General features: G+C 36.4%; 1 protein-coding gene across 5 annotated transcripts in view; it reads right to left on the bottom strand.

Annotated features, from left to right (window-relative positions):
* Window positions 1-27,020, bottom strand: part of TRAPPC8 (trafficking protein particle complex subunit 8) — an 83,018-nt gene that overhangs the window by 53,721 nt on the left and 2,277 nt on the right. For 3 of the 5 annotated variants that reach the window (XM_066352627.1, XM_066352630.1, XM_066352631.1), the window contains exons 2-10: window positions 19,093-19,287; window positions 14,593-14,682; window positions 13,230-13,404; window positions 10,713-10,866; window positions 8,518-8,611; window positions 7,336-7,595; window positions 6,873-6,988; window positions 6,028-6,178; window positions 2,305-2,405 (exon numbers count right to left, since the gene is read on the bottom strand). In XM_066352627.1, the coding sequence (XP_066208724.1) occupies window positions 2,305-2,405; window positions 6,028-6,178; window positions 6,873-6,988; window positions 7,336-7,595; window positions 8,518-8,611; window positions 10,713-10,866; window positions 13,230-13,404; window positions 14,593-14,682; window positions 19,093-19,287 (1,336 nt within the window). The remainder of the gene's footprint in view (window positions 1-2,304; window positions 2,406-6,027; window positions 6,179-6,872; window positions 6,989-7,335; window positions 7,596-8,517; window positions 8,612-10,712; window positions 10,867-13,229; window positions 13,405-14,592; window positions 14,683-19,092; window positions 19,288-27,020) is intronic. The other 2 variants (XM_066352628.1, XM_066352632.1) reach the window with 1 other exon arrangement.

Here is a 27,020-nt window from a genome sequence, read left to right as displayed (position 1 = left end):
CTCCACTGGAGCAAAGTTGGCCCGGGTGCTGAGGATGGCTCCATGGCCTCTGCCTCAGGCGCTAGAATGGCTCTGGTCGCAACAGAGCAACGCCCCAGATGGGCAGAGCATCTTCCCCTGGTGGGCATGCCGGGTGGATCCCGGTCGGGTGCATGTGGGAGTCTGTCTGACTGCCTCCTGGCTTCTAACTTCAAAAAAATACAAAAAAAAAATGTACAGAAAGTACTCTAGATCTGCCATAGATTTTCTATAAATCATGGTTTATCTCAGATTATTTATGAATATCTAAGAACATTTCAATGAACATAAAAAATTAACTCCTACTCACATATAATATGCTCAAATATGCTCAGTTCTTAATCTTAACACTGTCGTTCCACTTATTTATGGTTGATTCCACACCTATTTGCCCATGTGGTCAGTTATTAAGTCACAGGCTACCCAGTCCAGCACTTCATTAATTTGTTCATTCAAGCAACATTTAAAAAAAAATTGGTGTCAGACAGGGGGTATACTGAGGATTCAGGTACTTTTATGACATAACCACTATCTAAAAGCAGAAATTGATATAAAACAGGTAATAAAAAAGTTATGAATGAATTTTACTATGATTTGAGGGAAGCTATAAGAAAATTTTTTAAGGATAAACAGGATCTCATAAAAAGTAGAACCTGACATTTGAAGAAGAGGGCATGGCAAAATATTGTTATTTCCTGTATCTTAAAAATATTTATTTACATTTTAATATTTCCGAGACATGGAGCTTTTAAAATTTATATATATAATGCAATGTTTCTAATTATCCCTAAATATCTATTCAATTTATGACACATCTTATCGATTATGTCAACTTAGAATGAAGATTATTAGGTAAATGCGTGACAGTAAGTGTGTATTTAGAAAAAAACATATAGGTTGTTTGGGCTATCTGGGTCACTAGGTACTCTCCCTTTTCTTTTGCATCCTTCCATATGCATCTCTCCAAAAGCACTATGCTTCATGAAGACAAGAAAATTCTTTTCAAAAAAGAATGAATGTTCAAACTTTTTAAAACTCTTCTACTTTGTCTTTCCTTGATACCTCACTCTCCTAGTTCTACCTTTTGAATATCTCTTTTTCAGACTCCTTCAATGGTTCCTCTTTCACAGGCTGTATCTCCTGCCAGAATCTCCAAATCTATTCTCAAATACACAACACAACGTAGAGGAGGCAGAATCGATACTAACTGCCATTTATTAGCTGAGTGTCCTTGGGCAAGTTAAACTCTAAGTTTCCGTCTCTTCATCTGCAAAATATAGATAATAATAGTACCCACCATTTTACAGGCTTAAGATTAAACGAGCAAGTAAACTATTTTGGCACAGTGACAAATGCTGAACACTTAATAAATGTTAATTATTATTATTAATGTTGTGCCATAAACATACCACGACTAGTACTACTTACACTTCAACAACATAAAAGACAAAATTGCAACTTATCTTCCAACTCATGCATGTTACATAGAAAAGTCAGAATCATCTTCCTGAAAAACAACTTGAATCATGTCAAGGCTGTTTGTAAATATTCAGTAACTCCTCATTTACTACATAACTTTTAGCTACAGCTCTAAAATAAGAAGTGTTAAGGCTCCCCATACTGATTTCTCTCAAACCATCTTTCCAAATTTACCACCCTATACTTTTCACATTCTCAATCCCCCTAACCTAGGCTGGCCTCTATTCCCTTTCTCTAGTAAGACTGCATCCAAAATAGTCTTCCTTCCAATCACAATTTCTGATTGTCTTTATGCCTTCAAATCCCAACCACTTTTCTCTCAAGATCTATTCCCCAAACATCCCATAAAACTCCCTGACTACTTCTGGACCAGTTCAGTTCATAGTATCACTATAGGTAATGAGTTCTAATAGAACTCACTATGTGTACAAAAACTACTCCTTTTCTTCCCTAGACTATTATTAAACAGTTTGTGTTTTACCTATTTAACACTGAAAGTTCAAAATGGTTAACCCCTGGTTTAACAGTAGCTAAGGTTAGATGTTCCCACAACACCCTCACCCTCAATAAAAACATGTGGCCTCAACATTACATACAACAAATTCCTAGCCAAAATCTAAACAAAATAGAAAAAAAGGATGTCACAAAACACTAGTTTTAAAAGAAGGTTACCTCCATCCTGTCTCTGGCTATATTAATTTGATTTGGGAACTTAAATGAAAAACAAAGAACCATTTATATCCAATAATAATATTAATGCCAAATTTACTTCTAAGTGGAAAGAATATAAATATTCTAGTCACCTACTTGCAGATATCCCTGTACGTCTGGATTGCTGTGTCCATGTAGTGTGCAGGGTATGGCCTAGGTGCTCCTGGCTGAAGGAAAGCTGACACTGCTGCCATTTCCTAGAGGAAAAAACATTTATACTATTTGAAAACGAAAGAAATATTCTTGTATTGTAGTTTAGCATTTTAGCATTCAGGAAGCATAAAAACAAAATGAAATTTACCTGGATGTTTAATACATGTACATATATAAATTTCATAGCCTAATGCAAACTTGAAAAATATATTTATATGCTTTTAATTTTTGAATTCTCTAGTCAAATTCCAAAGTCCGTCATTCAGTATTTAAATGAGATTTTCAAGAAGACCTGGTGAATACTCTGAGTTAGGGCATATGCTACTACCAACTCAGTCTAGCTTAAGATTTCTGCTACAAACTCCTCCCTATTTTTCCCTATTCCTCAGTAAGTAGAGAATAGACCAATGATAGGATCATTCAGACAGAGACAAAGTACATTTCTTTCCAACTGTTGACATCAAAATGTGAAAATAGAGTTCACAACTTGCACTATATATATTTTAAACTATTTTCACACTCTAATTTATATCCTGTATCTGAACAAAAGGCACAAAGATCATTCCTTAGACCTATATTACTACCAATTTTCTAGGTCTTTTTATTTCATTTTCAAAACCCATTTTTTTGCCAATGTCCAACTTCAGTTAATAACTCAAATAATATAAATAGTGCTAAAAGACTTAGGAAGATTAAAATACAAGTTTGGTTTTCTTAGTAAAATGTCTTACTCTGTCCATACTTGTGCTCTCATATAGATCAAGTTTGAGTAAAAATTTAACTAGAAAAAAAATAAAATCTTCACAAATTGAGGGGGAAAACTGTTAATGCCAATCCACTTTTAGGATGAATAAATGTATTTCTCAACAAAATTTTTTAAAACACACACAAACAAAAGTAATTTAATTATCTAAATTATTTAACTGGGATATGAGTAAAGACATTAACATGACAAGACTATGAGTTCCATGACAATATGAACTGTACTTCTGTATTCTTATCACCCAGCAATGTCTGCTCCAATATTTATTGAACGTAATAAAACTATATTATATCCAAATAATCTACATCTCTGAGTTTTTTTTTTCCTATTAATTTGAGGGAGGAGGGATACGAGGGGGGAGGGAGAGGGGGAGGCGAAGAGGAAGAGGAGGAGAGAGTAAAGGTGAAGGGGAGAGGGAGAGAGGGGGAGAGGAAAGGGGGAGAGGGTAAAAGAGAGGAGAGGAGGAGAAGGGGAGAGGAGGAGAGGGGCAGAGGGAGGGAGAGAGAGACACATCAACTTGTTGTTCTACTTAATTGTTCCACTTAGCTGTGCACTCATTGGTTGCTTCTTATATGTGCCCCAACCAGAGATCGAACCCAAGGCCTCAGCGCACTGGGACTGAGGCTCTATTCACTGACCATCCGGCCAGGGCTGTTGAAACACATTTTCTTAACTAGTTTATATTTTTTTTGAGAAAGGCAGGGAAAGAGAGACAAGAACATCAAGCTGCTCTATGTGCCCTGACCAGGGAATTGAACTGGCAACCTCTGCGCCAGGACAACACTCCAACCAACCAAGCTATCCAGCAAGGGTTTTATTTATTGATTTTGAGGGGGGGGGGGGGGAGAAGGAGGGAAGGGAAGGGAAGCAGTCACGTGTTTTACCACTCAGTTGTGCATTTTTTGGTTGCTTCCCATGTGTTCCCTGACTGGGGATCGAATCCACAACCTTGCTGTTTCTGGACAAAGCTCTTAACCATCTGAGCAAACCAGCCTGGGCCAACTAGTTTATATTTTAATATACATAATGAATTTTCATATGGTTCCATACTGCATAAAAAATACCAAATATATTGACTATACACTGTACTGTACTAAAACATACACATTTACTATTAATGTTTTTGTGTCTGGTTACAAAAATGCATACGTTTTAAGAGGACTGTTTCAACTTTATTTTTCCCCAAGGGCTTATTTTTAGAGTTTTTACAGACTACAGGATTTTTACACATAATGTTACAGCAAATATGCTTTTATTTTCCAGTGCTAAACAATTTTCTCTTGTATAGCCACTACTAATATCTTCATCTAAATGAATTAAATACAGTATTTTTCATATTGTAGATAAAAATGAAAAACTTAAGTGCCATAAAACCACAGAAATTTTCTGCCATATTTTTAGAAGGTATTACCTATAGAAAAACATTCAGTTTGCAGGTACATTATGGAAAATTTAATAACTGTAAATTTATACCTATGTTATAAGGTATTAATGAAATAACATTAAAGTACGTGATTTCATATTAGCTTACATTAGATGGCTATAATAAAAGATCAGAGATATATAACCGAGAGCACTTATGTAATTTTTCAAACACTTGAAGACAGCGTATTTTCCATTCCTAAACAAGATGGTTAAAAAGTTAACTAACTTTCTCATGAAAATATTGTAGAAATAAAAAAGTAATATATTTTGCTATTTTAGCTTCATATTTTTAAGTTACCCATTTTAATTTTACATATGCATAGTATTTAAAAAAAAGCAAAACAGAAGCAATTAAACAAGAGTCTACAAGATAACTACCCAATGGTATATTTAGAATTTTTATATATTTGTTCTTCATACATCTGTTTATAAGCTTAGCTGTTTTGAAGATTAAATAGACAGTAACAGTGCTAGTTTTTCTAAGCACAGGAAACATGATATATATATTTACGACAACTTCAAAAATACTAAAAGTATAGAAAATTCTTTCTGAAACACCTAGATTTACAAATCAATTTCAAAAACTGACAGAGTCAATGCTTACACACACACACACACACACACACACACACACACACACACACACACACACACCTGGCCAGGTAGCTCAGTTGATCAGAGCGTCATCTTAATATATCAAGACTGTGGGTTCAATCCTAGTCAAGGCACATAAAAGAATCAACCAATAAATGTATAAATAAGTGGAAAATAAACTAATGTTTCCTTCTTCCTCTCTCTCTCTAAAATCAATACACTTTGTATATAGTAACTGAAATTCAAATTCAATTTTGAAAAAATACACAAACATTAGAAGGTACCAATCAAAATTAAGAAATTAACCCTAGCCCTGGTCCGTTGGCTCAGCAGTAGAGTGTTGGCCCGGCATCTAGAAGTCCAGGGTTTGATTCCAAGCCAGAGCACATAGGAGAAGCACCAGCTGCTTCTCCACCCTTCCCCCTCTCCTTTCTCTCTACCTCTCTCTTCCCCTCCCGCAGCCAAGGTTCCACTGGAGCAAAGTTGGCCCAGGTGCTGAGGATGGCTCCATGGCCTCCACCTCAGGCGCTAGAATGGCTCCGGCAGAAACAGAACAATGCCCCAGATGGGCAGAGCATCACCCCCTGGTGAGCATGCCAGGTGGATCCCAGTCGGGTGCATGCAGGAGTCTGTCTATCTGCCTCTCACTTCAGAAAAATACAAAAATAAAAATAAAAAAAGAAATCAACACTCATATATTACCAAGTTTATATGCTTTAGTTGAAGGAAAATCCATCAATTCAGCTAAACTAATTCAAAACCTATGCAACATTATATGCTCTTTGAGCATAAATTTGCCCCTAGGAATTTTTTTTGCCATTTCACAACAGAAATTTCTACATCTTATGGTAGCCAAAGTAAATTATAATATACAGAATACCAACCAAGGCACCAGCTGCGTAAAGCATTGCTTGATCATTAAGAAAATCCTTCTTTGCAGTATGATAGCAGTTATAAGCCAGATCATAATGCTGCACCAAGAAACATAAGTCAGCCATTTTCCTGATTTGAAGCTCTGGTGCTTCTGGTGGATACCTATAAATACAAAGTACGTTAAGAAAGTAATATGCAATTTATGACCCCTAAAACATTAAATATATATATTATAAAATGTTTACCAGCTGCTTAACTGCCTAGAACATGAGAAAAACTGATCCTGTTTTACAAAAATCGTACCTCCAAGGAGAGAGTATCGTATCTCAAAGCAATCTGGAAATACTTATACCTATATTTATATAATTAATAATCCTATACTGAGAACTTTTTGACAACAGCCAAGCTCTCTCTCCATGGTCAAGTTATGGAGTAAATGGTTTATTCCAGTTATATATATACCCAGAAAAAAATAATTAAATTCCAAATTGGGTTAACTTTACTTTCCCTTAAAACAGGATTTTAAATTAAAGAAAAATTATAAATACAGGCTGTCTTAGAATTACGAGACTACCATATGTTACCATGGAAGAGTCATTAATGAACACCTAATCTAACTCCATCTTTTTAGATAGGGAAACAGAAGAAAACTGACAGTTATCTTCTATAATTTTAGATGTCCAATTATTTAAAAGTTTTCTAAATTAATATGATTTACCTACAGTCATTGTTCTTATCTTCCTGAATTTTGACTACTATGAAAGTTAAGAAAGTGAAGAAATAGTCTTTAACCAGGCATCATATATTCAAATACTAGAGTTAAACACTGGAAAAACAAAAAAGATGATTCACTCACAGTAATCCAGATGTATTTTTCAGGTCATTAATGCTCTTTTCTGGAACTTTACTGCCACTAAACCATTTTTTAGTTGCAGAAAATAGAGATCGACTCAAACCTTTTCTTGATATTAGCTAGGAGAAATGATTAAATATGTTGACAAATGACAACATAATATTTTTCTTTTACATACAAAAGAAAAATAAGTAAAAGCTTTAATAGTGAGCAAATGTTCATTTTAACAACACTGATTTTTTTTAAAAAAACTGTCCCATATGCTGGCAAAATTCCTGTTGAAAATGAATAAACCACTTCTGAGATTTAATAGAATTTTATTAGAGATAGTAATGTTAGTAAATCCTAACGTTGACCTATCTTTTTCAAAAAACTTCAAATACTTTAAATTACTTATACTACTATATTCTCAAGTTTACTATTTACTGAAATGTTAAAAATACTAATCTAAAAACTTAAATCTTACCTGATCATTTAATTGCCTAATTGTTTTCTCTATATGTGGCAAAAGGCCCCGAAATGTAAATTCTTGTATAAACTGTCGAATTCTATCATGATCAGTAAGGGTTAAACATGCACCATGAATAATTCCAGTATTTGTTTTCTTTGCTTCGTGTAATGATGAAGCAGACTTTACATGATCTGGGCCATCAATGCTGTTAGAAGAGTCACTGGATGGATCCAATTGAAGTGGATGAGCTCTAAAGTTATTTGGTAGGCCATCTACTGAAAAACAGATCTTTCTTTTACACTCGGAATGCAACAATAAATACTACTTCCTATACTGCTAAAAAAAAAAAATAGTGTTGGAATCCTATAAATCTTTAATCTTTTTCCCTTTAAAACTATAGGGCGTGGGTTAATACTTATTATACATACTAGAAAATTTAAAATTCATGTAAATAAATAAAAAAATACAGTTTTTAAATATAAAGAATTGCTTTCAAATAGCACAATGAAGTTATAGAAAAAATTATAATAAAAAAATTTAAGCTATCCCTATTGTCAAAACTGTAATTTAAAATATAAAAATACTCAAAATCATGTAAATTTTAGAAATAATTGATGCTGTATATATTTTCTCTAGCTTTCTACAAAACTTTTAAAATTATTCTTATATAAAAAATTTTAAATGTCAAACAAAAACAAACTCAAATGCCTCAACAAAATCTTCAGAAGAAAAGCTAACCGTCCATTATCTTTTCTATTATAAAAACTCCCCCCCCCCCTTCATTAATCTATAAAGTTTAGCATGCTTTGACAACAGTGCATATTTTCAATCAAAAGAAAAATTTAGAGCCTGACCAGGCAGTGGCACAGTGGATACAGTGTCGGACTGGGACATGGAGGACCCAGGTTCGAAACCCCAAGGTCGCCAGTTTGAGCGCAGGCTCATCTGGTTTGAGCAAAGTTCTCCAGCTTGAGCTCGAGGTCGCTGGCTCGAGCAAGGGGTTACTCGGTCTGCTGTAGCCACAGGTCAAGGAACATATGAGAAAGCAATCAGTGAACAACTAAGGTGCCACAGCAAGGAATTGATGCTTCTCATCTCTCTCCCTTCCTGTCTGGATGTCCCCATCTGTCCTTCTCTCTATCACACACCCCCCCCCCAAAAAAAAAAAAGAAAAATTTAGAGAAAATATATCAAGACCTTTGACTTCGTTATCTAATCCATCCAATGAAAGCAAGTTACTATCAGAATTCTTATTTGAAGTTACAGTACAAGGGCCATCTTCATATGATTCCTATCAACACAAAATGAGAAGCATTAGTACTTATATTTAATCACGGTTAAGTTTAACACTAATCCATCAACAAGTAGGGTTGCTCTGCTAACTATAAGCCTCGTTTATTTGCCACGGCAAGAATCTTTTCTTCAAATCCTCCAAATTCTTCACTTTTTCCATGTATCTTTTTCTAGCACTCCAGTCCACATCTACCATATTCTTAAATTCCCTTTCATATTCAATCTATTACCCTAATTATTCTGATTCAAACTATCTCTTCTCAGTTTATCTGTTTACACGTGATAAGTATATGAAGATATGAGTATCTGGCTATGTGTCTAAGGAAGGAATAATGGTAAGAGAGATAGAATACTAGAGTCAAAATGGGGGAAAAAAAGAGAGATGATATGGAATCTCCTAGTCATGAACCCAGTGTCAACAGGTTGAAGTGCAGATTGAATATACCACAATGTTTTGGGAAAATATCCTATGCAATGTTTATTTGTACAAAGGCACTGGTTTCTCAGTCAACAAAGAAAACAAACTAAAAATACCCAGACTAGTCTATGAGACCAGTAAGTATGAGGTATTATTCTGAGTGCCACACCTTGAGGGAAATATATAAAGCAGAACTTAAAAGTGATCACAACAAAGAAACAGTTGGAAACCACCCTTTAAGAAAAATTTGGAAAAATTGGGTATATTTAGCCTGAAAAAATTTAAGTGCCATTCTCTTATATTTTGAAGGTTGTTTTAACAGAAAACTGATAAGAGTCTTCACAAACTGAAGAATACAAAGGGAAAAAAGTTTTGGTTGATCCTCAAACTGTTCAGACATGGAAAGGGTCACTTGAGAAGACAGTGTATACTTAACAGATGAAGTCATTCATAGGTTCAAAGGAAATTAAACCATTAGAAGACACACTGGATCTGATAATCTTTAAACTATCCTCCAATCCTGGGCTTCTAGGGTTGTAAACTATAGAATTGCTGATACCTCTGGTCTTCTATTAAAAGTTCTCAAACTGAACAATCTAACATTGACCTTCCCAATCCTTAGATGGCTGGGCTCTAAACTAAGTATTTCAATACTGTTCCTATCCTGAGTGTGGCTCTGAAGGACCATTTTAAAAAACAGAGCCCCTTCAGGTCCAATTGGTTCTTTTCTTCTCACTTTCCCACAGCATTATCTTAAAGGTCAGCAATCATCTCAACATTAAAATATCAATATAGCACTACATATGGATCAAAAATTCCATAAATAAGATAGAAAAATAAGCAAGATTATTAAATATTTATAGAACATCAAAAGTTACATAAACACTATAATTGACATTTTTAAAAATAATACATTAAGAGTACATGATGTAGTTTAATTGTACAAAATATAAATACATTTTCCATTTACTTAAGAAATCCCACTTCTAAACAAAAAACTGTCAACTCTTGATTATCTGATCTCATCTTAGAAACTTGTCCTTTGACGATCAAGTGGCATACAATGCTGTCTTAAAAATTATAAAACCATACAGAAACCCATTCTAGCCAAGAGACAACGGTTAACATTAGTCTAGAACTCTAAATTAAGAAAAAAGATTAGGAAGAAACAACACTTCCAGAAAATTCAGAAGGAAAGGGTATTGGAGGAAAGTTACGGAAAAAAGCCCACCCACCTAAAAAAGTATGAGCTCCAAAAGGTGGCCATAAGTACAGCATGTTGAATGAAGGAAGGCAACCCCAGAGCATGTGAATAATAAAGAATTGACTGTAAGCAATCATAATGAATTAAGGGTACAAGTCATAAATTCTATTCTCGATATGTTAGCCAATTTAATTCAAATTGTAATTCACTTTTCATCTTTTAAGAAAAAAGATCAATTGACAGATATTATGCACCTGAAAGGAGTACACATAAGGGATTATTAGTAGTGACAAACAGCTTTCGAACCATTGATTTAAGAGCTCACATGGTGATGGATGAAAACCAGCCAGATTCCAGAATAAATAGTATTAATTCTACTAGGTAAGCCAAGACATAAATAATCCTACAGTGATACCATTATGTCATAAGACTGAAATAAAGCATTTTATTTTGCTTCACTGTTGTTTTTACATATACCTGGTTTTGAATACTATTTTTCTGAAGATACTGACTCCAAGGATCTGGTATCTGTTCATCTGATGCTCGATTAGATGTTCGAGAATTAATTTTAAGTAAATAGCAACCCTGAGTTCCATATTTTTGTTTCATTTCTTCATAAATGGATTCAGCTCTAAATTAAAAAATAGAAACAAGCTTGTAGTAAATGAGGAACAGACCTTAGGCAATAAAAAATACTAAAATAATACAAAAAATGCAAAAATAATCCCCTTAGGGACAGAACAGAAAATTAGACATGGAATAATTTTAAAATGAAAACAAAGATCATGATCTTAACTGAAATTTAGCTAGCTTGGATAAGGCAGAGTTTCCAAAGTGTGTTTCATGGAATAAAATTTTGCAAACTACTCCTATGTTATTCAAAGAGAGTTCTGGTGGTCAAACTAATTTGGGAATTGCATTAAACAAAGTCAGCTTCCTTGTAGCAAACCATCACTGAGTCTTCCATTTGCTAATGTACAGTATCAATTTCCAAAGAGCAGCTGCAAACGTATAGATCAATAATTCAACTCTTAGGATTTCAGAACATATTACTTTGGGAAATTCTTAGAGAATAAACATTTATTGAAAAACCTAAGTGCTAAAATATAGCACCTAAAAACTTACAAAACATCTTTCACTACCAGTTTACCCTTCACTTAGCTGTCTCCAAAGGAACACAGTACAGAGGAAGGAAAGAGAAAACTTGAGAAGAGTAGCCACAGTATTTATTATATAAAATCCATCCATTTTTTTCTTGCAAAATTTTATAGCTACATACATGACCTATAATCAGATATAACAAAAATCATTTTGATTTCCATACTTCATGTTAACTAAACTTCCTAGTTTATGGGAGATAACATACTTCAAATGATAAAATAGCCTAAAAAGCAAACAGTACATTTTGATGGAAAATGAAATTTTGGTAATTAGAGCTAATCTAGTTTACATAATATTTTTTTTATTCAATCAGCCATCTGGCACAAAAGAAAAAGAACGAAAAAGAAAACCTGGAAAATCTTATATTCAAATTGCTAACACTACACAAATAATAAGTCTACCATACAATTAAATTTAATCACATTAAGGCTAGATAAGTAAAATAGTTATATATTTATATAAATATAAGTATACATGTATGCATATACACTCAAGAACAATAAACTAAACTTCTACTCTCTTTACCAATGATACTGCTAAACATAAGAATCACTGATCTAATACTTGAATTACCACTTGAATATCCTAGCAGATATATAACATATTTAACTGATAGAAACTAATCTTAACAGCCAGTTCAAATTATTTCTATTCATTATCCTAATACAGACTTTTATGATTTCAAAAACTCCTAAAGATTAGCAATACTCAAAGTAATTTTTTGGTTTTATAGAGGAAAATTTATTAAAAAGATGGTCTGTGCTCAAAACAAGGGCAAGAAATAATTATTGATATCATTTGAGACATCAGAAAAGTATGAAACAAAAGATTAATTGGATATACATCTTGAATCAAAAGTCAAAGTAAACTTCACAGGTGTAAAGCTGCTTTTAATGTTATCTTATTTTTCAAGAACTTATTTTTAAAGATAAGCTAGCTAGCCTTACCAGGTGGTGGCGCACTGAAGAGAGTGCTGGACTGGGATGCGGAGGACCCAGGTTCAAGACCCCGAGGTCGCCAGCTTGAGCGCGGGCTCATCTGGCTTGAACAAAGCTCACCAGCTTGGACCTAAGGTCACTGGCTTGAGCAAGGGATTACTCGGTTTGCTACAGCCCCACGGTCAAGGCACATATGAGAAAGCAATCAATGAACAACTAAAATGCCCCAACGAAAAACTAATGATTGATGCTTCTCATCTCTCTCCATTCCTGTCTGTCTGTCCCTATCTATCCCTCTCTTTCTCTGTAAAAAAAAAAAAAAAAAAAAAAAGTATAAGCTAGCTATACACTTATCTTAAAGATAAAAAGGACTACAGTATATCACTAATAACGAGTATTAAAAGAGAACATAAGACAGAAATGTTTTCATGTTTTTGAGGTTGTGAAAAACATCAAGGTTAAAAATATAAAGTGACAAGAGAGAGGAGTGAAAAATGAAGTGACTGTAAGCAAACGAGGAAGTGAAAATTTAGAGAAAAACTGGGAAGGAGAAAAAAATGAGAATTTTATATAAAGTAAGAAATAACGCCTTAGACTTATAGGTGTAAAATAGCAAGCACTTTTGTACAAAGATTGTACTGATAGGATTTATAGTGAAAGGAAAGATTGGATAGGATTTATAGTGAAAGGGAAGTTTGGGTAAGCATATAAAATCTAACATGAAATGACTCAGGTTTTAAATATAACTCTGAAAAAAAGGTATAGCTAAATGTCTTATTAATTAATTTTTACTTTCTTGGATGAAAAATATATTTAAAATTTAAACAAGCCATGCCCAAATTAAAGTTGATACATTTAATTTTTAAAAAGTCTTAATTAAAAATGGAAAGCTTACCTCTGTTCATCTCCTGCACTTACATCATGTAAAAGTACATAATATTTAAGTGTATTTGGTATAAACCACTTGGGGTAGGAATAGTCACTGTTGTGCTGAATTCGATGCTGTTCTTGTGACAACTTTGAAAACTGTTCCACAGGTTCAGCTTCACTAGACGATGCTACCAACATACCTTGTAAATCATATTATTAAGGTAATTATCACTTATCACTCAGTGACAAAATTATCCTATTAAAATAAACTTAGGAAGATATTTCCTGAGCTAAAAAAAATCTGATTCCATAGGTTTTCATAGCAAGTACAAAATAACTTCTCCAACACTTCTAAGTAATTCAAGGTTCTAAATCTTAGAAGATACTTTTATTGACAGGTGTTATGTCAATACAAAAATCCAAGAAAATAAAAATGGACAGTACCAAAATTCTATAACTATCAACATATCTAACAATTCTGCTGAATTTTGCTCCTCTCCATTCAATTTCCCTGCAGTTTCATACTCTATTCTACCTCTTAACTTTTCTAGGTAACCTCATTAAAAAAACTAAAAACCATTAACTGTCAAAAGAGGTTAGCAGCTACAAAACAAGTTACAAAGAAACTGGAAAACTATTTTTAAACATAAGCTTTTGCAAAAGCAATTAATTTTGAGGCAATCATCACAAGCAGTTAACACTGGCACTCTCCATTTACTCTTTCTAAAATGGCTTAAAAACGCATTAAGCATAAACTACCCAAGTTGGATAATAAAAACAATAATCAAGTCAGCCCTCAGTTGTCTAATTCTATAATCAAAAATTAAATTTATTACACCAGTCCTGTATCTAGGATGCCCCTTAACAACAATAATGAAAACTTGAAGAATCATCAATACAAAAATTTCTGGCCCTGACCAGATGGTTCAGTGGTAAAGCATCGGCCCGGCGTGTAGAAGTCCCGGGTTCGATCTCCAGTCAGGGCACACAGGAGAAGCGCCCATCTGCTTCTCCAGCCTTTGCCCTCTCCTTCCTCTCTGTCTCTTCCGCTCCTACAGCCAAAGCTCCATTGGAGCAAAAGTTGGCCTGGGCGCTGGAAACGGCTCTATGGCCTCCACCTCAGGAGCTAGAATGGCTCCGGCTGCAACGGAGCAATGCCCCAGATGGGCAGAGTATCACCCCCCTGGTGGGCATGCCAGGCGGATCCCAGTCAGGCACATGCGGGAGTCTGTCTCACTGCCTCCTCGCTTCTAACTTCAGAAAAATACAAAAAAAAAAAAAATTTTCTTCCATTCTCTATATCCTTTCAACAATTTTGTCTTCATATATCTAAGCTTAGTAACTTCAAAAACATTTGATTTTAAGAGAACATAAAGGTCAAAGGATACATGCTAAATAGTGGTTCAGAAATTCATGATCTGATGCTGGCATTGACTGAAGAAAGGTCTCTCTGTAAGACTCAAACCATGGAGTAGTAGCTAAAATTAACCATATATAAAACAGTTAAAATTTCTCAATAGAATCAGTTTGCAACAGACAAAATGTCAAATCCATATTCCTTAAAGGCATAAAATAGTAATTTCTAGCAATAAACAAGCATTTTTTTCACTTGTACTTAAAGATATAAACAAGCATTTTCATCTGTACTTTACTTAATATATACACATATGTTCTGTGTGTCAATTTCTAAAGCCACATACACAAATATATTCATACATGGTAAAGCACATATAGTTGCAAAAATAAAAATGATTTATTCTCAAACCTACACAATCCCACAACTTACTTACCTATTAATGCTTTAAATGTTACCTATATGAGTGAAAAGATTTTAGAACTAAAGTTTTGTGTCCCTACCAATAGTCACATTGTCAAAAGTAAATCCTTTCCATAAATAGCATTATTTCAAAACACTGATCCTCAACTGCGAGTGATTTTGACTCAGGGAACATTTAGCAGTATCTGAAGATACTTTGGGTTGTCACAACTAGGGGTGAAAAGGGGGGTGTTATTGGCATCAAAGGAAAGAAGTTAGGAATGATGCAAAACATCCTACAATAAACAAAACAAGGCAGCCCCCAACAATGAAGAATTATTTGGCTCAATGTCAACAGTGGCAATCTGACAAACACTACTTCACAATTTGGTTACTTGAGTGTGACGGTAACAAAACCTCTTTAAATGAAATTTCAAAGCATACTTGCCTTATAATCAAATATAAAGAAGTGTATTGCTACTTTTTATATAGTATATATTGTGCATTTCTTAAAACCTCAAATCTCCCTTGCTTCATGCTAAGCATTTTAAATTACAACTATTCTAACATTTTTAATTTGAATTTAAACTTAAGTCATTTCATTAAGTTTAAGCAAATTATCTAAATCACAGTTTTACTAAAAGGACACTATTACTAGCTTCTTATGCTGATTACCAAGTTGTATATACTTTTTGTTTTCATCTTTATCATTGAAAAGAGCAAATAGAGTTTCTATTTATAAATACTATATTAGACGACTAAGAAGGGTGAAGAAAAAAAAGCTGCTCAGCTTAACCTGGTACCATACACACACAAAATTTTAATTCCAACAAATGCCTTGTAAGAATAACCCACTCATTGTTTAGGAGGGCTATCAGTAACAATTCCATGTTCATTGCTATAGAAGATAAACATTCCCCAAATATTATTATCTATATGAAAAGTGGCACACACACAAAAAAAAGAGTAAATGACACAGGCTACTCTCTGTTACCTATACAAAACCAATTTTCTTACCATTCAGTAAATATATCTTCCTCTCAATCAGTCAAAATCACTCTCTGTCTAGAAAACTGATCCATGTTTTCATTTAGTACCAATGACAAAAAAAGAAAGAAATACTTGATGAAATTTTTGGTTAAATGGTAAGAAATCTCCACTGATATGGGAAAATGATATTCTCTACTTTATTTTTCTATTTACTTTGTTGCTTCAATCCTGCTTAAATTTAAGAAATAACAGATAAATTATAGACATATGAAAGGGATTAGTTTCATGGTATACTGGGGAGTTCAAAATAAACAAATCAGATAGTCCAAAATAGCTATTCGTGACAACAGTATCTGTAATAAAAACCAGTATCTAGAAAACCAGTAAGTCCGCTTGACCAGGCGGTGGTGCAGTGGATAGAGCATCGGCCTGGGATGCGGAAGGACCCAGGTTCGAGACCTCGAGGTCGCCAGCTTGAGCGCAGGCTCATCTGGCTTGAGCAAAAGCTCACCAGCTTGGACCCAAGGTCGCTGGCTCAAGCAAGGGGTTACTTGGTCTGCTGAAGGCCCGCGGTCAAGGCACATATGAGAAAGCAATCAATGAACAACTAAGCTGTCACAATGCGCAACGAAAAACTGATGATTGATGCTTCTCATCTCTCTGTTCCTGTCTGTCTGTCCCTATCTATCCCCCTCTCTGACTCTCTCTCTGTCTCTCTAAAAAAAAATAAAAAAAACCAGTAAGTCCATCAAGAGGAGAGGTTCATTAACTAGATGTACTATGCAGCTGTTAAGGAAAATGGGAAAATCTCAACATATTATAAGAAAATGCTCTCTGGAATATATTGAGTGGGAAGGGGAGGCACAGCAGAAAAGTATGCACTGTTGTATAAAAAAGGGAAGAAAATAAAAAGAACCTTACTTGTATCAGTATATTTATTTGCTTATATTGTCACAAAATAATATAGGGATAAATCTAATTAGAGACAAGAAAGGGGGTGGGAATCCATGGGTTGAATGAGTGCGTGCTCAAACCAGTGACCAGGTTTTGAACCTGGGACCTCAGCATCTCAGGTTGGTGTTCTATTCACTGTGCCACCATCGGTCAGGCCATATGTGAGTTCTCAAATTGAAATAATACTTTCTAAATACTGGTATAAGACCCGGAGTACTCAACTAAGGAGCAAAGAAACGTTTTAAAATACCTAGGGCAGAAGTGGGTTTTACCCTTTAGGTAATGACATTCGGGTTAATACGGTTAAGCTTCCCTTCAGCCTCTCATTTCCTTCAGGAGCTAATTAAGAAGTCCTCTTCCAGTTATTGTGCAGACCAATAAATCAAGGGCAGCCTTCTATTTTTTGTTTTTTCAAATGACATCTTTGCAAAAAGTAGAAAAAAATCATAGTATTGAATGTTTTATGTTAACAAAAATTTCAACATTTAGTGAAAATTCTCTCCCTTTAGAAATTCTCTTGTACTGACTTTAGGATGAAATCAGTATTTTGCCCATACCCCTTCCCATTTCCACATGTTCTTTCTTTGGAAATGAAACAGCAATCATGTTACCCTACCAATTTCTCTAAGAAGAATGTATTTTGTTTGGAAAAGGAAGAGTGAGGAAGACAACTAAAGAGCCAAGGTCATTGGCTTGAGCCCAAGGTCGCTAGCTTGAGCAAGGGGGTCACTGGCTGGGCTGGAGACCCCCAGTCAAGGCACACAGGAGAAGTAATCAATGAACAACTAAAGTAACACAACTACAAGTTGATGCTTCTTATCTATCTCCCTACCCACCTCACTAAAACATAAAAATAAAAAAAGAGTATAACCAGATTATCAAAAGGGACTACACAATATGAGTGAAAAGAGTTAAATCAGGCCCAACATGATATTTCAAAATAACAGGAATAAAAAGCTTTTAAAAATTGGAGGGAATAATGGGTGAAAAAATCATAATGCAATACAGTTTCTTTACAATACTAGAACCTTTAAGAAAGTGAAACAATTCTGAGAGAAAATTATTTCTAACCAAGAATATATACACTCAAACTATTAATCATGAAACAGAGAAACCAAACTTTCGTATCAATATATCATTTCATCTACCAATCTCATCATGAAAATATTTATTATTCCAATTAGATTAAGAAGCACTCAGAAAAGATTTATTCAAATATTATAAACATTCCCTCCACATAACACTAAGATAAAAAATACAATAAACTTAACTCTTTTTTTTTTTTTTGTATTTTTCTGAAGCTGGAAACGGGGAGAGACAGTCAGACAGACTCCCGCATGCGCCCCACCGGGATCCACCCGGCACGCCCACCAGGGGCGTCGCTCTGCCGCAACCAGAGCCACTCTAGCGCCTGGGGCAGAGGCCAAGGAGCCATCCCCAGCACCCGGGCCATCCCCAGCACCCGGGCCATCCCCGCTCCAATGGAGCCCCAGCTGCGGGAGGGGAAGAGACAGACAGAGAGGAAGGGGGGGGGGAATGGAGAGGCAAATGGGCGCTTCTCCTATGTGCCCTGGCCGGGAATCGAACCCGGGTCCCCCGAGTGGGGATGGCCCGGGCGCTGGGGATGGCTCCTTGGCCTCTGTCCCAGGCGCTAGAGTGGCTCTGGTCGCGGCAGAGCGACGCCCCGGAGGGGCAGAGCATCGCCCCCTGGTGGGCAGAGCGTCGCCCCTGGTGGGCGTGCCGGGTGGATCCCGGTCAGGCGCATGCGGGAGTCTGTCTGTCTCTCCCCGTTTCCAGCTTCAGAAAAAAAAAAAAAAAGAATATGTTGTTTCTTTACTGTTAGTTCACTCAAGAAATACTTATTATAAACGTGCTCTAGAAGCAGTACTAGGAATAAAATACAGAACCAAAGTTCCTACCCTCATGGAGCATCTATTAGCTTTACAAGTAATACTATAAGAACAATTTTATTACAAAAAATGAAATCATGTAATTCATAGTCTGAATGACTGCCTACTCACTTGATTTTAACCTCCTTGAAAGCAGTAACTGGTATTTTCAACACTGTATTCCCAATCTATCATTCAGTAAGCACTTAAATGTTTGTTGAATGATTTCCAAGTTACAATTACTTTTTCTAAAAAAGGAAAAATTCATTTTAAAAATAATAATAAACCTTATTACCTACCACTGATGTTGAGGTCATAATCTCCTGCCGTAATCACATTAGCTACTAATCCTTCCGCAGGCTGACTGCCAGAAACAACATCACTCAAAAGTTTCCGAATGGCTCCAGGATGAGGTGGCTGGGTGATAATGTTGCTTACTGCTATCTTCAAATTTTTAATTACGTGAAGCTGATTATTAGGATCTCTCATATGAACTTTAAAGAAAGAAGGGAAAAAAACTTGAAATTAATTCTACACAATTCATAACAATCCAACTATAACAATAAAAAAATTGGGTTAATGATTTACAAACAAAAGATCGTATCAGAAACCAGAAATTCCAAGTGGAACAAACCGTCTTCCATAAACAATTATCAGTATTCCCTTATAACCAAAAAGCATAGGCAGACAGTCTAACCATCTCCCGCAATGCTGCTGCTCATGGCCCTACAGATTTATTTTCCTTCCTCCTGTCTAGAGCTGCCAGGGACCAACCACCATCCATACCACATCTGCAATTCTCACTTCACCCTAAGGCTGGTCCAGGGCAGTGTAAAGTCTGTATCAACACTGAAAATAGCAAAGGGGAAGAAAGGGGAATTAAATGCTGCAATGGGAATTCCTCTACTTCCACTAGTGTGCTGCCTGCATTCCACCATCTCAGCCACTATTCCACCATCATAAAAAGCAATGCCCACTCTATTGGAGGATGTTGAGAGTGGGGAGTAGTACTGAAATAGAAGGCATCCAGAAACTATACTTTCTGCTCAATTTTGGTGTGAACCTAAAACTACTCTAAAAAGAAAGCCTATTTTTGCCCTGGCCGGTTGGCTCAGCGGTAGAGCATCGGCCTAGCGTGCAGAGGACCCGGGTTCGATTCCCGGCCAGGGCACATAGTAGAAGCGCCCATTTGCTTCTCCACCCCTCCGCCGCACCTTCCTCTCTGTCTCTCTCTCTTCCCCTCCCGCAGCCAAGGCTCCATTGGAGCAAAGATGGCCTGGGCGCTGGGGATGGCTCTGTGGCCTCTGCCCCAGGCGCTAGAGTGGCTCTGGTCGCAACATGGCGACGCCCAGGATGGGCAGAGCATCGCCCCATGGTGGGCGTGCCGGGTGGATCCCAGTCTGGCACATGCGGGAGTCTGTCTGACTGTCTCTCCCTGTTTCCAGCTTCAGAAAAATGCAAAAAAAAAAAAAAAAAAAAGGATAAAGAAAGTCTATTTTTTTTAAAAAATCAACAACCAAAGCCCCTCTTCCATTTCAATATCTCCTGCCTCTACTATGTTACAGGCCTGGCCTCAAGTCTATGGGATTTATAACCAGTGGTTCAGAGCTTCAGGCCAAGATATACATTTTAGGCAATTATAACAAGGCAGTATCACCTGACCAAGTGGTGGGTTCAATGGATAGAGCATTGACCTAGGATGCTGAGGACCCAGGTTCAAAACACCAAGGTCGCTGGCTTGAGCGTGGTCTCACCAGCTTGAGGATGGGAATACAGACATGATCCCATGGTCGCTGGCTTGAGCAAGGGGTCATTAGCTCAGCTGGAGCCCCCAGGTCAAGGAATTTATGAGAAAGCAATCAATGAACAACTTAAGTGCCACAACTATGAGTTGATGCTATTCATCTCTCTCCCTTCCTGTCTGTCTCCTTCTCTCTTGCACAAAAGCTTAAAACAAAAAAGACAGTACAGGAGGTCCTCGGGTTCCAACAGTCTCAACATATGACATTTCAAATTTAGGATGCTCACTCCCATAAAAACTTTTAAAACATTTGAGACTCGAGTGCTTCAGTTTACGCCGTGAACGTTGTACTTACAGACTACTTGGGTGAACTATACTGCTCACAGAAATTAGGGGATATTTTATAGCTTCATATTAATCTTGAAAATATCCCTAATTTCTGTGAGCAGTATAGTTTGGCTGCACTCGGCAGAAGACTACACAGTAACATGGTCTAAGAGTGAGGGAGTTGGCGTCCCCCAGTACGCTTACCTATGCCATTTTGGACTTTTACTACAGTACAGTGTACAGTACAGTATATTTATGTCCTTTTCCTTTTTCTGTGGCTTGTTTTTATGTTCTAGATTATCATCCTATAACTGTTAGGATAGGTAAGTGACTTAGGCTAGGGTGTGTTCCGACTTACACCAAAATTCAGGTTACATCACTGTCATAGGAACAGAACTGTGTTGTAACCCAAGGAGCTCCTGTATTCACAGTGCGCAGTAGAGAACATGAGCATATATAATCAGGCTGCTTTCGTAGTAGTATTAGAGCAGTCCATTACATCAAGGATCCTATTTTTGGAGTCAGACTTTATTCTAAATCACTATCTGCCCTGGTCAGTTGGCTCACTGGATAGAGCGTTGGCCTGGTATGCATATGTCCCAGGTTGAATCAGCAGTGAGTGCACACAGGAAAAGTGACCATCTGCTTCTCTTTCCCTCCCTCTCCCCATTCTCTCGCTCTTCTCTCACAGCTAGTGGCTCCATTGGGTTCCAGCATCAGCCTCAGGCACTGAGGATAGTTCAGTTGATTCAAGCATCGGCCCCAGATGGGGGCTGCTAGGTGAATCCCAGTTGGGGCATATGTGGGAGTCTTCCTCTCACTTAAACAAACAAACAAACAAATAAATCCCAACCCACCACTTAATAACTGGGTTATCCTAATTAATTTTTTTACTTTCCCATCCTTCAATTTCCTCACCAATAACGTAATTAATACCTAATTACAGAGTTATTTTAAAGATTTAGGTGAAAACACCTGACACATACATAACTATATAGTTAAGTACACAAGAAGAGATGGAAGCAGCAGATATAATACACTATTCAAATGACATAATGGATTATCAATTACAAGTAAGAGGTAACTCTGGAAAACTGGCTTTGGGTACCTACCCATTAAAAAAATTACTTTTTATTCCCATGAAAAATGCTTTATAGCCTGACCTGTGGTGGTGCAGTGGATAAAGCATCGACCTACACTGAGGCCTCCAGTTCAGAACCCCGGTCTGGTCAAGGCACATATGGGAGCTGATGCTTCCTGCTCCCCCCCCCCCACTTTTGCTTTGTCTTTCCCTCTCTCTCTCCTCTCTAAAATAAATAAAATCTTTTAAAAAAATGCTTTATACCAAACTTTTAAGTTGAGGCCTGCCGATATTTTATTATTTTTAGGCCTGTCTAAAAACTGTCTTCCTAAATTTTTGTGTTCTATTGATTTCTAAATTTAAAAACATAAAACAAAAATAGATTTAAAAAAACTATATATGGAATGAGTGTGTACATTTATATTGTAAATACATGTACAAAGGTACAAATAAAATACATTCAAATTCCATTATAATGGTTGCCTACAAAGAAAGGAAGAAAATAGGACTAAGGAAAAGTGTACAGGTGACTTCAACTATATAATATTTGATTTCTTTTTAAAGTAAAGAAAAAGACAAAACAAATATGGACAAAAAGGTTAGTATTTGATGGTTCTGGGTAGCGAGGAGCTGGATGGTTTTTGTATTTCTGCATTCTTCTGTAATTGTTAATTTTTTCTAATTTAAATAAACATACACAGAACTCTCCTATTAAACTTCCCAGCTAGCTTAACTATGAAAGAGAAAAACCAAAAAACATAAAAATACTATGGTAAAATTATGGTATTTTTAGAAATAAGTATTTTCCTTAAAGTTGGTCTGTAATTGGCCCTGGCCAGTTGGCTCAGTGGTAGAGTGTCGGCCTGGCATGCAGGAGTCCCGGGTTCGATTCCCAGCCGGGGCACACAGGAGAGGCACCCATCTGCTTCTCCACCCCTCCCCCTCTCCTTCCTCTCTGTCTCTCTCTTCCCCTCCCACAGCTAAGGCTCCACTGGAGCAAAGATTGCCCGGGCGGGTGCTGAGGATGGCTCTATGGCCTCTGCCTCAGGCCCTAGAATGGCTCTGGATGCAACAGAGCAACGGCCCAGATGGGCGGAGCATCGCTCCCTGGTGGGCATGCCAGGTGGATCCCGATCGGGCACATGTGGGAGTCTGTCTGTCTGACTGCCTCCCCGTTTCCAGCTTCAGAAAAAAAAGAAAAAAAAAAGTTGGTCTGTAATTGTTGAGTAGCCTAAGTAGGCATGTGTACATTAAACCTCTCTCAAAATTTTCAACTGCCTGACAGGTGGTGGTGGCACAGCAGGAAGAGCATCAAACAAAACGCCCTGGGTTGCTGGTTTGAAGCCCAGGGCTGCTGGCTCTGAGCACAGGCTTGTCAGCACAAGGACACTGGCTTTAGGACAGATTCATTCACATGATCCCAAAACTCACTTGAACAAGGGGACACTGGCTCGGCCCTGGTCATGGCACGCATGAGAAGCAATCAATGCACTAGAGTAGGGGTTGGAACCTTTTTGGCTGAGAGAGTCATGAACGCCACATATTTTAAAATGTAATCCCGTGAGAGCCATACAACGACCTGTGTACGTTAGGCATTATCCAATAAAAATTTGGTATTGTCCCAGAAGCCAGCTGTGATTGGTTCCAGCCACTCGCAACCATGAACATGAGCGGTAGGAAATGAATGGACTGTAATACATGAGAATGTTTTATATTTTTAACGTTATTTTTTTTATTAAAGATTTGTCTGCGAGCCAGATGCAGCCATCAAAAGAGCCACATCTGCCTCATGAGCCATAGGTTCCCGACCCCTGCTCCAGAGTGAAAGGAATTACAAGATAAAAAAAGCAACTCCGAGTTGATGCTTCTCACCTCTCCTCCTTCCTGTCTGTCTGTCTGTCTCTCTTTCTTTCAAAAAAAAAAAATACCCATACATCTATTAATCTCCTACCAAGGATGACAAAGGCTCCATTCAAATGCAGGGGTCTCCAAAAGAAAAGTTTTAATTGGGCAGTTATCTTTTAGTATTCATAAGTATTAACATAAAAAGTATACTCTAGTTTTGTCTTATATTCAGAATGGCCTTATCAGTTAGGTAGTCCTACTAAAAAATCCAGAAATGAGTTAATAGGTGTGGCAGCCAGCCTCTGAAATGGCCCCCAGGGATCCCGATATTTCCTGTTATACACACTCTTGTGTAGTCCCCTCCCATATCCCGGGGTTGGTATGAGTGACCAACAGGACACCGCAAGAGCAATGGTATATCACTTCTGAGGTAAGGTTATAAGAGTACAGCTTTCATCCTGGGTTCTCTCTCTAATCACTCCCCCTGGAAGAAAGCTAACTGCCATGCCATGGGGATAGTCAGGAGCCTATGGAAAGGCCCACATGACACAGAACTGAGGTCTCAGGTCAACATCCAGTGAGGAAGTGAGACTTGCCAACAACCATCTGAGAGAGCTGGGAAGAGGCTCCTCAGGCCCCAGATGACAGTCGGTAGCCCTTGCTGACAGCTCCCAGAGACCCTGAGCCAGAAACATCCAGCTGAGCCACTCCCAAATTCCTGAAAAACTGAGAGATAATAAGTGCTTTTGCTTTTAAGGTGCTAAGTTTTGGGGTTATGCGTTATACAACAGAGTAAGTAATACACTGGAGAATCACAAAAACCAACCTAATGTAAGAGCTAAGTATATGCTAAGTATATATGATTAAGAAAAATGCTCAAAAATCACACGCAAAAAATTCAAAAACTTCAGAACTAAACAATTACATTAAGGCTTCATTAAAATTCCAAAAGCACAAAAGGTAACCATATAACATAGAACATTTCAATTTCAAAATAAAATTCAAATATACCATTACGTTACCTTTATAGGTTACCATACAGCATATTAGATATATCTTGAACACTCTATTATGAAATAATTTTTCCCAGAATGTGCTGTTCTATGAAATACTGTTTCCTCAAGAAAAGGGTTATTTCTGAAAAATTGGTACCATATTAAACAGCCTTTTCATAATAAATCATCCCAGACATTTTCATATGTTAAATGACAAAGTGATTCTGCCAAACACATGCTATACTAAGCAAACTTACTCACAGAATTCATTTTTAGGGAGCATATAACACATCTGGTACTCTAGAAAATATATTTTGAAAAATGAAGTATCTTTTATGTTTTTACCAGCACTCAAAACTTTATAAAAAAAAATAACTGCTGAAAATAAACTTGCACACAAACAAAATATATATCTAAATTTTGAAAAACTGAAAAATTTTATTTGAAGTTCAATACTTGAAAAACTTGGAGATTATTTACCTAGTTACACAAACATAGTAGTTAACATTGACAAAATATTCCTAACTTTTTTAAAAAAAACTTAAAACTAGGGACATTAAGTATCCTTTAAAGGTAATTTCCTTGTCTAATTTGCCACTTTTGATAGCTCATTCAGAAAATATTCAAGATTTACATAAAAACTAGATTTTATTCTTATCATTTTAATCCCTTAAAAGTATTTTACAGTAAAATTTAAAATAGACACTTTCAAAAATGAAAGCCAAGTACTTTCAAAAGTTAATGTTTAAGAGAAATTTTCTTAAGTCTTATTTCTAAATGGTATGCTGAAACAGTTTAGAATTATCAAAGAACTATCACTGTAACAGCAAAAACATTAAGGTTTGATTAAGTAACAATACCACTACTCTTTGAAACAGATGACCTGTGGAAATTTCTCAAGTATTACTGAAATCACAAATCTGTGTTGAAACAATAAATATAAGTTCTTTAAGTCTTAGCATAATTTGAGGAATCACCATGCTTGAGACAAAAATCAGCCTTTCTGAAGGATAAAGAGCCCCAAAAGCTATCCACCAGCAAAAGTCCTTTTTGCCTAATTTCTAATGTCACTACCCATAGTCCATGTCCTAATCATCTTAAACTCTAAAATTTTAATTTTACCTCTCTCACAATTTCATACCCAAGAATCTAAAACTGCCACACATTTACCATTCCTGATATGAAACCCAAAATTCCCCACCTAGACTTCAAGATCCTCCCTTATCTAGGTAGGCATCTTCTCTTACTTTTACAGTAGTTTCCTCACTGTTCCACAACCACTCAGAATTCACAATTTACACCTTTTGCCCATACTATTCTAACCTCATCCTTCAACAGGGAGCTCTGTCTTTCCACAAACTATCTAGCCATACAAGTCCAATTCATTATATTCCTTTCCTGAATCTTCCACAGTCTACAGAAGGAAATCAGAATACTGACTTGAGCCTCTAGTCACTGCACTGTCCAATACAGGAAGCACCAGCCACATGTGCTACTGTACACTTGAAATACACTGCTCACAAAAATTAGGGGACATTTTATCGCTTCATATTATTTCATAATATCCCCTAATTTTTGTAAGCAGTATATGTCTAGTTCAACTTGATATGTAATGTAAGTGCAAAAGCACACCAAATTTCAAAACTTAGCAAAAAATGTAAAATATCTAAGACTTTTTTATATTGCTTACATATTGAAATGACAACATTTTGGAAATAACTGGGTTATCTATCAGTCATTAAAACTAATTTCACCGGTTTCTTTTCTCATATTATCATGTGACCACTAAATAATTTAATATTATATTCGTGACTCATATTTCTGTTGGATAGCGCTCCTGCCTAGTGTGAATAATTCTAAATATCCCCGGAAGATAAAATGACTTAAGAATATCCATCTTGAGTCACATGGCCTGTTTTTAAATCTTTCCCACATGTTAAGACTGGACCAGTTAACATCTCTTTGACTCAACGTCCTCAAATATATATAAAATGATAATAACACTATCTACCTCATTGACTTCAATAAGGACTAGAAGAGCAAAACTACATCAAACAGGTATCAGGTATTAGCATTATTATTTATTAACAAAGGAGGAAAGAGCACACACGTCTCTCAAAAAACTTAGGAACGTAGGGCACTGAGCTGTTCTTACCCACTCAGTACAACACTGGAAGAGCTGGCTATGGTACAGGATGAAGAAAATTCAAGTGTTTCCAAACTATGGTTTTCTGGACA

This window comes from Saccopteryx leptura, chromosome 11, assembly GCF_036850995.1.
Source record: "Saccopteryx leptura isolate mSacLep1 chromosome 11, mSacLep1_pri_phased_curated, whole genome shotgun sequence".
Taxonomy (NCBI): domain Eukaryota; kingdom Metazoa; phylum Chordata; class Mammalia; order Chiroptera; family Emballonuridae; genus Saccopteryx; species Saccopteryx leptura.
The sequence above is the reverse complement of the archived record's forward strand: the minus strand, read 5'-3'. Positions and strand labels throughout refer to the sequence as shown.